The sequence below is a fragment of the Setaria viridis genome, chromosome 7 (genome assembly GCF_005286985.2).
Source record: "Setaria viridis chromosome 7, Setaria_viridis_v4.0, whole genome shotgun sequence".
In the NCBI taxonomy this organism is placed as follows: Eukaryota; Viridiplantae; Streptophyta; class Magnoliopsida; order Poales; family Poaceae; genus Setaria; species Setaria viridis.
In genome coordinates, this window is record NC_048269.2 from 25,631,687 (window position 1) to 25,643,232 (window position 11,546).

At 49.7% G+C, this 11,546-nt stretch overlaps 1 protein-coding gene across 1 annotated transcript; it reads left to right on the forward strand.

The window, feature by feature from the left end:
* The first annotated feature begins 4,066 nt into the window (after window positions 1-4,066).
* On the forward strand, window positions 4,067-6,522 carry LOC117865917 (nudix hydrolase 8). The gene is made up of 9 exons (XM_034750186.2): window positions 4,067-4,376; window positions 4,492-4,790; window positions 4,922-4,987; window positions 5,111-5,248; window positions 5,351-5,428; window positions 5,510-5,560; window positions 5,658-5,692; window positions 5,797-5,905; window positions 6,033-6,522. The coding sequence occupies exons 1-9, from the start codon at window positions 4,256-4,258 to the stop codon at window positions 6,237-6,239; spliced, it is 1,104 nt and encodes a 367-aa protein (XP_034606077.1). The 5' UTR covers window positions 4,067-4,255; the 3' UTR covers window positions 6,240-6,522.
* Window positions 6,523-11,546: the final 5,024 nt, after the last annotated feature.

Here is an 11,546-nt window from a genome sequence, read left to right on the forward strand (position 1 = left end):
TTCCGCTACGCTTTGAGCGTTTCTAATTGTTCCTAAGATGAATTTATCACGAGTTGACTTATGTCATCTTGACGATTATAAGTGAGGTGTGCTTGGGGTGGTAATAGGAATATTTGCCTTGTTCTCGGAGAGAATTTTAAAAACTCTCATTCAACCCCTCTGGTCGCCCGGTCCTCCACCTTCCTTTGGGCACCTCACAGTAGCCGGCCAGACTTGGCAGATTCACGAGCAGACTAGAAACCAAGGCCTCAGCTTGGTCATCCGAGTATCCGACCCGTTGGACTCTCAACAGAAAATAAAGAAAGGGTCTTGCTGCGTGTAAATGATTGGCCATGGCCATGGGTTGACATGCGGCTCGCAGGCCAGACTTGGCAGGTTCAGGTTTCAGAAGCGGACTGAAAGGCCAGAAGCGGTCCGTCGGACGCAACACGAAGATAAAGAAAGCAAAAACTCCTGGTGCTTGTTGAGTTGTTGTAATTTGTAAACGATCAACCGTGAGTTGACATGCCGCTCGCTGGCGTTGCGCGGTAGACGACGATGGCAACGACTTTTGAACAGACCGGGGCTTGTCGTGCCAGCGTCCTGATTTTCGGCACGGTTCCGTCTGTACGGACTCCAAAATCAATATGCTCCTGACGTCCCTCGGCCTGAACTTGCAGTCTTGCAGAGGTTCGTCGTCGATGGTCGAAACTAGAAGGGATATTTCATACTTCCTCCATCTCAAATTATAAGTTATTCTAAGAATCTTGGAGAGTCAAAGTATCTTAAGTTTGACCAAATTTATATGATAATATAATAACATTTATGGCGTCAACTAAGTATCATTAGATTCTTCATCAATTATATTTTCATAGTATACTTATTTGATGTCATAAATCTTTAAATTTTTCACTATAATTTTGGTCAAACTTGAGATGTTTTGACTCTTCAAGATTCTTGAAATGATTTATAATTTGGAATGGAGGGAGGGAGTATTTACCACCCAACCGTGCCCACGGAAGGTCCATTCAAAAAAAAAATGAATTTTCCGCTGTTTGGTTTGAGAAGCTTTCGCCAGACATCCCCTACGAGCGGGGAACCGCATCGCACAAAATTCCAGCTCCGTGGTTTGAGAAGCTTTCCCCAATCTGCAGGAGCAGGGCTAACGGGTAAAGATGCAAGTAATCGCCCCTGATGGTGTTTCTCTAGTCCGCAGAAAATGGCCTCAAGCCTGCTTTCCTTGCCGGACACGCGGTCTCGCTCTCACCAACGAGGAAACCCTGATGTGTCGAGGTCCAAGCGGGGAGCTCACGGACCCGACGAGCGAGGCGTCCGTGGACCAAGCCGGCCGGCGATCATGTAAGGGAAAACACGCTGCTCTCGTGCTCGGTTACGCTACCCGGCGGCCGGCGGCGTTTCGTCGACCGCGAACACGCGAACGGAGAGATCACCCAAGCAGTAGTTTCCATTCAATATGGACCATAAGCCCAATTAGCAAGCCTGCGTGTAAAACAGAGGAAAAACGGATTATTGGCCCATAAGCCCAATTATGGATCACACAAGGCTAGACAGAAATCGCTGGCTCAAGCAAATATTTCTGCAAAATCCTAGGCCCAAAAAGCTCAACCCGAAGCCCTGCAATTTCAGGGCCCTACTAGGAAACAATTAACATCGCGGGCTCAGCTAATTGGGCCTTCTTGTCCTGATACCTTCTTATATGAACGTATCCAGTGAGTCTGAGATCGACGGATTATTTTATCGGCGGGCATGTCACCGGATGCGATGCGAGCGCTCGTGTATAATTGTGTCAGTCAGTGTCAGTGTACTAGCCCCACAACTACAGTATAACATTTCCGTAAAACTTTTTTTTTAAATGGCACACGATGCGTGCGTTTCTATAAAGCGTCGTTTCCGTCGATATAACAGAAAAAAAATACAAGATTATATTCATGTAAAGTCATGATCAAGCAAAAAAAAAAAGAGAGAAATTACAGAAAAACCTGCAGGTTGGATTGGGTTATCAACATACTTCAAACTCAAACTCGCCACAGATAACACGGCTGATCGAGAGGAGGCGACGACATCATAAGAACACTCCACAACACCGGTGCTCGTGTATGAACAGCAACACCATCACCTGGGCAAAAAGCTGATAGACGATAGTCTGTCGTCACCGTCAGCACCATTGTTACTGACACCGGCCACTGCTATACAGGGATAGCCGCCGTGATCCGTGACAAGCGCCGAGCCATCGCTCCTCCAAACGAAGTTGTCCTGCACGGACTAACACACCCGTAAACCTCGTCGCTTCATAGATCTCGTCAATCGTCATGTGACCAATGCTCTTGTTCGAAACAGACCGCCAACAGAGAGAGTTGCGAAAGCTCGTGAAGCATGTGAGGAAAGCATGGCCAATATCTGGTGGAAGCCGACGTCTGTGGCTCGCAGAGCAGCCTTTCTATCAATCTCGGAGCCGAGCTCAGGCACGCTGCTTTGACCGACCTGAAGCCGTCTGAGCCCTTCACTCGGCACCCGGCACCGGCCGGAACCGGCAGTCGGACACGCGCCGGCCGGCCGTGCTGACGCGTTTAACGGAGGCAGCTCCTCGGCCCGGCTCGTTCCCACGTGTTGCCGCGTTGGCGCGCGCCGTCGCCTTCTGACCCGTCGGGCTCCGTCCCTTTCGCGTGGCCCGCCGGCATGCCGCAGCGCCTGTTTCCACGTATAATCCGCACGGCCGGAACAAAGCCCAAACCACACACAATTTCCCCCTGTGCTGTGCATGTGCCCGCCCTATCCGCGGCACCGGCACACGCCTCCATCAGTCACGTGCGCCCTCCTGCGACGAGTCTGCAGCAACGCAACAGAACAGAACAGTGAAGAGAGGCTTTGCTCGATCGCTTCGCTTTTGCTTCCGCGGAAACCGTTGCACCGGCCGTGGACCCGTCCAGAAAATTGTTCGCAAATATCTCGCGCGTATCGCTAGCGCAGTTAACTTCATGGCCCTGCCAGCCTGTCTGTGAGGGATATACGGACATACGGTCGCCATGAAGAATTGAAGATGATGCATAGTCGGCGAGGGTGTCGCCGTGTCGGTCGACGTGAGAGAAAAAGGAGAAAGCTCAGTTCGGGTTTCAGATCAGGTAGTCAATCAATCGGCCCGCTTATCGCACTCTGACTCGGAGCACAATCACGCGGCAGGGGAAAAGCGGGGACAGACGTACCACCTCGACCTAATCGCGCCCCCACTAAGCCTTGTTTAGTTCACCTCCAAATCTCAACTTTGTCACTATGCAAAAGAAGATTTCCTGTCACATCAAATTTGCGGTACATGCATGGAGTACTAAATGTAGACGAAATTAAAAACTAATTGCACAGTTTTGTTGTACTTTGCGAGACGAATCTTTTAAGTCTAATTAGTTAATATTTGGACAATAATTCACAAATACAAACGAAACGCTACAGTGTTGCTATAGTAATTTTAACACCCCAAAGTTAGGCAACTAACCAAGCCTAAACAAAATCCACGCAAAAGCGGCGCCGGAGCAGCGAGCCAGCGACCTAACCGGTGATCGAGCAGCTCGTGTGCCCCGCCTCGCCGGTCCCTGTCGCCCGCCACCGGCACCCCGGCCAGACAGCATTTCTAGGTAGCCCACATGCTTTTGGATCATGCACGGGCCCCGTAATCGAGATCGGGATAAGAGCCCCTTAGCTTGTTGGTAGTGACGACGACGCACTCCTGCACTCCCGCACGCTGTCAAGTTATCGTATAGTATTCTCATTTTGTTAGGGAGCTGCTCGTTAGTGGGTTGATTAGCTGACGCAGCCGCGAGCTACTGGACGTTGTTAATCCGCCGGAACTCGAGTTGATCGGTGTCGTGTGCAGGGACGCCGAGTGGTATCTGGGTGGAATTTCTAGTGATCTGAGCCGGCGCGCTACTGCGCGGGGATCTCGCTCGGCTTTGCCCGCTCCGGAACGCGACAATCCCCACGCATACGGCGTGTCCGGCCCACCGGGGCCGGGGCCCTCGTGAGGCCGACGTGGACCCGTCGCGCGGCGATTTTTTATAAGCGCCCGGTCGCGTCGTGTGGAGCTCAGCCATTCGCGCGTCGACCACGGCGGTATCCGAGCGAGCAAGCAGGTACAGTAGTTCAGTTCAGTAGCGCCCAGTAGGCAGGCAACGCGCGCGCAACGGTTGTAGCAGTATCGCCGTAGCATCATCTCCGTTCCAAAGCAGTTTGGGGGTGCCTCGAGCTATCGTGGAGTGTACAGCCGAGGATGGAGAGCAGCCTGCTCGACACCGCCGTGGCTGCCGCCAGCCTCTACCCGGCGGCGGCCAGGCGCCGCCGCGCCGGGAGCACGGCGAGCTTCCTCAGCTGCTCCTCCTGCTCCTCCAGAGGTAATACGACGCATCGTTTCGTCGCCGGTTATGCTGTTGCTGTTTCCCGGGATTGCTCTCTAGCTCTCCGCGCATTCGGTTCACCAGTCTGACAAACCGAGCTCATCTGCATCAGACTGCAGGGTGAGCGCGTCCTACTCCCACTCCATCAGCCGGATGCTGAGCGGGGTGCGGTCGGCGGCGCGCAAGAAGCTGTTCAGGGCCGACCCGGCCGACCTGCTGGGCGTCGCCAACTGGCCGGAGACGGGCGGCGGCCACCAGCAGCACTGGTGGACGGCGCTGGAGCACAACTTCGTGCTGGAGGCCACCGACGACGAGTACGGCGGGGTCGTCGTCGACGCCGACAGGCTGCCGGCCGACAAGGCCGCCTTCGCGCGCTCGCTCGCGGCGTCGCTGTCCTACTGGAAGTCCGTGGTACGGCTCCGACCCCCCATTTCTCTCTCGTCCATCCAATCGAGAAGCTTTCGGTGGTTCAGTTTAGTAGTGCGTGTATCCATCGAGGTACTTTAACTTAGCTCTGATTTCATACGATTGTGATGTTGCAGGGGAAGAAAGGGGTGTGGCTGAAATTACCAGTGGATCTTGCCGAGTTCGTGCCCTTGGCAGTAAAGGTACAAAACTTTTTTCATATTCTCGGTCCCAATCAGTCCTGCCATGTTTTAGTTGGTACTATCAATAAAATTCGGAGTTTTTCTGAAGATTTTACTCATGGTCTTTCTGAACTCTGTCTGCAGGAAGGTTTCAAGTACCACCACGCTGAGGAATCGTACTTGATGATGACGTACTGGATCCCCGACGAGCCAAACATGCTCCCAGCAAATGCTTCTCATCAGGTTGGAGTTGGGGGCTTTGTGATCAATGATCAAATGGAGGTAAATCACATGCGTACCGTGCTTCTGATTCGATGGGAACTGGTATCTGAAAAGCTCTGTGTCTCTGAATTCTGACGGCATTCTCGTGAATAATCTCAACAGGTCCTAGTGGTTCAAGAGAAGTATCACGGTTCATCGCTGGATGGTGTGTGGAAACTCCCCACAGGTTTCATTCTTGCGGTAAGAATGCATTCGAGGGCTTCCTAATTGTAAACTAAGCATGATATGTGTCACTGTTACTGAAACTTTGTTTGGTCACAGTCGGAGGAAATCTATACAGGAGCTAGCAGAGAGGTGAAGGAGGAAACTGGGGTAAGAAATGGAACTCTCTAGAATTCAACACTTCTTTTCAATCCATCTTCGTGGGGATCGATTCTCACAAGTGCTGTGATTGCGATGCGCTATGCAGGTCGACACCGAATTCGTCGATGTCGTTGCTTTCAGGTAGTTAGTTACTGTACTTTCTTTGTTCCGGTGATTATTCCGATAATTGTATATCTTAGTATCCCCAAACTGGAGTCTCAGTTTTTCCTCATTTGTGTTGCCAGGCATGCCCACAACGTGGCGTTCCAGAAGTCCGACCTGTTCTTCATCTGCATGCTGAGGCCCGTTTCAAGTGAGATCAAGATTGATGAGACAGAGATTCAGGCAGCAAAGGTGCGTCATCTTTAAAATGAACCTGCCTATTAAAATACGTAGTTCTCATTTCCAGAGCATCAAATTCGGTCAGTGACATCTGTAGACTGCGGACAAGATTACTGACACTGTGAAACGGTTCTTTCAGTGGATGCCGCTGGAGGAGTTCGTGAAGCAGCCCTTCATCCAGGAAGACCACATGTTCCAGAAGATAATGGACATCTGCATACAGCGCCTGCGGAAGTGCTACTGCGGCCTGACGCCGCACTACGTCGTCTCCAAGTTCGACGACCGGACGTCCACGCTGTACTACAACGTGGCTGAGCCCGAGGACGTGAACTGCAGCGCCGCTTGACGAACGGATCGCCGCCCAGCCCATCCATAGATTTTGCTGCGCCAAGTTCGTAATGCAGCAGCAATGTTAGTGACGCCATTATTGCTGAGTGTGTGAAACAGCTGAAAGCGCGAGGCAATAGCGTTGCCGAGCCTGTAAATATATTTCTAGGATACTTAGGCGATGACGAATCGGTAGCTGCAGTTTGGACAGTGAATATCTGTATTCAAATCCTCAACAATAAAAGAATCCAAGCCGGTGCTACCGATCCGAAAAGAATCCAAAGCCGGTGCTACTGATGAAACTAGCGGTCTGCAACCATAACTGAAGGTCCATGGACCCTCTTCAAGCTTTTCCTGAGCGATGTCAAGTTCCAGTCTTCCAGAAGGTGTGTCTCTGAATCACGCCTTGGACGAACACCGAGTCGCTGACATGGGTGATGACTGATGACAGTCCAGGCCAATGGGCTTCGAGGGGCTGCAGCATTGCAGCAGCGGCCGGCTATTCTCTATTCTGTTGATTGTTCTGTTGTGCTTTTGCGCAAAAGCACAGCAGAATGATGGCGGGCACGTAGCTTGCAAGCAGAGAGCTGAAGACTCAAGTGAACCATCATGTAGCTACGTAGGTACACGAGAATCTACCTCAAATGCAATGTCACCAAGTGTCATTGCGTTTGTTCTGCTGCTGCTGCTATGCACTGCTATGGACGGCGCGTCAGTCAAGCTAGCACATAAGCACAACTGAAACGAACTGAACAGCTGCACGAACTCAGTCTTCAGGTTGCTGAAGGTTGTTGAGTGCTGCAGATTATTGGACGAAGAGGAGGCATAAAACTGATCGAAGGATGGGGAATAAAATGTGGAGATACGAGCGGCATAACGCCGATTGTTCTGTTTTTTTTTTGCTGGCACAGTTTTGCACGATCTGCAAAGTGTGTAAATATCGAACGAGTTCATAGTACTGGACTACTACTGATTTCATCACGGTCCTAGTCCTACTGCTAACCAAGTGACTGTAACGATTGCCGCTGACGGAGCCTGTGAAGAAGAACAGAGATCTGCGTGTAATTGTTCGATTGATCACAAATCATCGTCTTATTAGATCAGGCAGCCGGAGAGCAAAAGGAAACACAACTCGTTTGGAAAGCGCTCCTTCACCGGACCGTGCAGTACCGCACGGGATCATCGTCCGGTCGTCCCTGCTTCACCTCTCATGGCGGAGCTAGCAGCCCGGACCCGGGGCGATTTGATTTATCACAGTCATGATCTGATAGATGAAGAAGACGGCCGCGTAGCCTGCCGTGTTCCGGGAGGAGAAGACGCCACCGCCCCCGCCTGCTTGAGCTCAAGTGCGCGGCTCATCACTTGGCTCTAATGCCCGTGGTCAGGGGCGGAACCAGGATGAACACCTCGGGGAGCTAAATAGTAGAAATTAAGGGCTAGAGCTAGAAATTAATGGTGATTTGAGACTTTATCTACAGTATTTTAGAGGTAAAATCGGACTCTCGGGAGGAGGGCTGCAGCCCCCGGATCGGCCCCTGCGCGTGGCAAATCGTGCGTCTTGCTGCCGGAGCAGAGCAGACGAGTGGGGATCACGTGGTAGGGAAGGGCCTGAGCGAAAGATGGGTGTTTGCCCTTCCGGTAGAAACTGAACCTGTGGGGGGTGGCGGCGGAGCCGTCCGAACCAGGGGTCGTTTGGCAACTAAAAAATAGGGTGATTTTATAAGGGAAATGTCCAATTTTCAACCTTCAAGTTTGATTTTCAACTTACAGCTGCAAAATTGACCCTTTGGGTCCAAAAATATAGGCTATTTGTTGGTACTCTATTTAAGTGTTTACATCATATTTGTTACCATTCCTAGTGTTTTATTGCTCTTAATAAAACACAAGGAACATGAACAACTAAGATTCAAATAATACCAAATAGAACACCAACATATAGGCTACATTTTCAGATTTTTTTTGCGCTAATTTGATATTTTATTGATTTGAAATGAATTAGTTACATTTTTAATTAAACCTGAACATTTTAAATTTCTAGAAAATGCAAAACCACCCTTGAAACCACCCAAAGGGCCAAATTTGCCCGATTTTGATAGTTGGATGGCTCTTCCTATCCGGTTTTATAGTTGTGGGTTGAAAATAAACTTCTACAGTATTGGGTGAAAATCGAACTTTTCCCTTTTTATAAATATCTAATCTGGTATTTTACAGAAGCACCCCTAATTAATCGTGATTCAAAATATGGGACTTTTTATAAATATTTGATCTAAGTATTTTATTGAAGCACCTAATTTGGATCTTGACTATTAATCGCGATTAAATAAGCAGTGTTACGCAAATATTCAACGGTGGCTGCTTCGTTCCTGTGCTGCCGCCGGTGACCTCCGCTAACCTCATCCCCATGCATCCCGGCGATCCAGATTCGAAATTCACTGGCTAGACGGAGCGACGTCTCCCTGCGCGCGCCGCTCTCGATCCCAACTCCTTCATAGATGCTGCCGCGGCAGCGCGACGGAAGTGCGGTGGCAGGAGACGGCGAGGAGCATACTGCATACGGCGAGGCGAAGCGGGAGCCCACACGCGTGATGGCTGTATCTCATGCCGATATTTCCTGTGGCGTTCAAGAGTGGACTAGGGATATCTGGCAGGATTGAGGTAAGGGTCTTGCTGCCACATTTTAAAGACAAAGGCAGCCTCTTAGATAAAAAATGCCTTGGATTGAAAGGAAACAGCTACCAAGTTTTTTAAATACTAGCAAAAATACCCGTACGTTGCTACGGGTTCTTACTTACTCTTACATTATTATTCGCTTGTTCCTAATATGTTAACTTCGTTTCACAATATATTGGTACGTTATCCCTAGTAGTCCTCTCTTTGCAAGTTGTGGGTAGTTTGATGCCATCTGTTTATTACATGGGACCCACATATGGAACTCGTGCGTTTCGGAAGCGGGGGCGAGCGCAGCTCTGAGTGGCGTACCGCCAATCGAAGTCCTATTGCCGCGGTAGAAGGTGACCTACGATGGGAGCAGTGTCAAGATGTATGACGACGATTACGGTGCAACCGTTGTTGGGCTCCGTAAATAGAAACAAAGCTAAGAATGGGAATGATTAAGTTTAAAGGCTGTATTTTTAATACAAACTTTTGCATACCATTGGATGAATGCAAACTTTATATCAAAATTATAGAGCTCGATGAGATTTTAAACTTTGTAGTTGACAACTCTTTCATTCAAGATCGTTTAGTAGTCCAAAAATGTGTTTCAGAGAAGAAACACATTTGCCACGTCATTGATCCACAACTCTGAAACCGAGTGTTCCTGTTGGCCAACTCTCCTCCTACCCTTTCCTCTCAATCAGCCAATCTTATCTCCTCCCTCTCTCTCTTCTCTCCCACCTCTCCGGCGTGCCCTCGCAGAGGAGCCCCGGCGGCCTGTGCGGCCACCTCGGTCTGACGCCGGCGACAACCCCGGCCTCGGCCCCGGCCCCGGCAACGGAGGCAGCCAGCGTGGCCACCAGTGGCACGGGTGGCCGACCGATTCCAGCTCCACGGCGGCAACAGACGGTACAGCTCAGGCGAGGCCAGCCGGCGCGGGGCGTTCGACCCTGGTGCGGGTGGCCTCGACCTCGGCGTCAAGGCTGGACGGCACAGGCGGCTCCACCTGCACAATTGCAGTAAAGTTTGGAGACCTTTTTGCAAAATTATCAAGACATATTCCAAGGACTGCGGGTTGATTAAAAAAGGTTGAGAAACTTTTTTGCAAAACAACCATGACGGTTGGAAGAAACAACCGCACTTTAATATTATGTAGAGATTAATGTTTTAAATAGAGGGCTAAGGGGTTAAGCGGCAGCACTCTAAAATAGTTAATAGCAGAAGCTATAGCAGCTAAGTTGTTCATGAACACAAATAGCGGTACCATGTCTCTGCCGCTAGTAATTGCTGCTTGCGAATTACAAAGATAGGAATTGCTCCATGCATCGAACCGTCTCGTACCGCTGCACTGAGGCCTCCGGTAGATCCCATCCGGTAGATCCCACACAGGACTCCCGGCGAGCGCCGTTGTCGTGATGGGCGGCCGAGCCCATCCCGACCTGCCGGAGGGATCGCGGTGCGTCGTAAGAGACCGCGCGGCCGTGTCCGTGCTCCGCGAGAGAAGGCATCGCGCGTTAGTGCACTGGAGGCGGCGGCCGTGGCGCGACGCGCGTGTGGGATGCTGAGCGTACGCTGATTCACAGCCGATCGTCGGAGTCGTGCTAGCCATTCCGTCCGGCAGTTGACTTCTTGAAGAGACTGGACAGCCTCCTCCCTTTCAAGGCTACGCATAGAGGATCATAGCAGGATTCTGAGGATTCCATTTGGTTCTCCCCTTGTGTTGTTGCTCCAGACTTGTAGCCTGCATTACCAGTGGTGGACATTTTAAATATCAAGTGTTGTATGCTGTAAAAGATCCGGAGGAAACCTGAAGTTAATCTTACAGTGACTTTTTAGAAACGAATGTGAAAGTGACATTGGTATACCTATTCGTGCAAATGACAAAGCAAACGACAAAGAAAGAAAGAATCTTTGTTCGTCACCACCAACCAAAAGGTGCTTAAATGCTAAGATGAAAAAATCACATCCCTGCCTAGTCTTAGGATAAGAGCAAGCATTGGCTCACGCGGAGGTTAAGAGTAAATTATCTTCATGCGTATATTTTTTTTATCATTAACTTGATAACTGGTAGATGAAACCAGACCCAACGATAGCGATGCACCCAGAAGTTGAATTCTAGTACACATGATGACGGGAACTTGCAGCTTGTCGAAGATCGAGGTCGATGCAGCCCAGCTTGCTAGAAGTAACTCGTCGAGAAACTACATTACTCCTACTCCTAGAGCAATGGCGTGAAGCCGAAAAGTAGATGCGTAAAAGTAAATATGTTGTATTGATCGTTAGATATCCTTTACGATGGCCACGACCCTTTATATTTATAGGCGGATGGCCTTCGACGTTACACAACAAGACTCTAATCACGTACAAGGCAAGTCACGTACACAATCTTTTCTAATCAAAATTCTATCTCTAACAAAACTTTATCTCTAATCAAGCTTATCCCTAACTAACTCTATCTCCAGAATATTTTATTCTATAACACAATCTCCCGTACAAGGCAAGTCACGTACATAATCTTTTCTAATCAAAATTCTATCTCTAACTAATCCAACTTTATCTCTAATCAAGCTTATCCCTAACCAACTCTATCTCCAGAATATTTTATTCTATAACGCAACCTTCCGTACGTGCGCTTCCCTTGGATGCCAAATAAATTGGAACTCCTGCCGTG

Excerpts from the sequence above, each read along its gene's own strand:
- LOC117865917 (XM_034750186.2), top strand. The coding sequence starts at position 4,256 with ATGGAGAGCAGCCTGCTCGACACCGCCGTGGCTGCCGCCAGCCTCTAC. Across the intron at positions 4,988-5,110 it reads TCGTGCCCTTGGCAGTAAAG|GAAGGTTTCAAGTACCACCA; the intron begins GTACAAAACTTT and ends CTCTGTCTGCAG. Across the intron at positions 5,429-5,509 it reads CCACAGGTTTCATTCTTGCG|TCGGAGGAAATCTATACAGG; the intron begins GTAAGAATGCAT and ends GTTTGGTCACAG.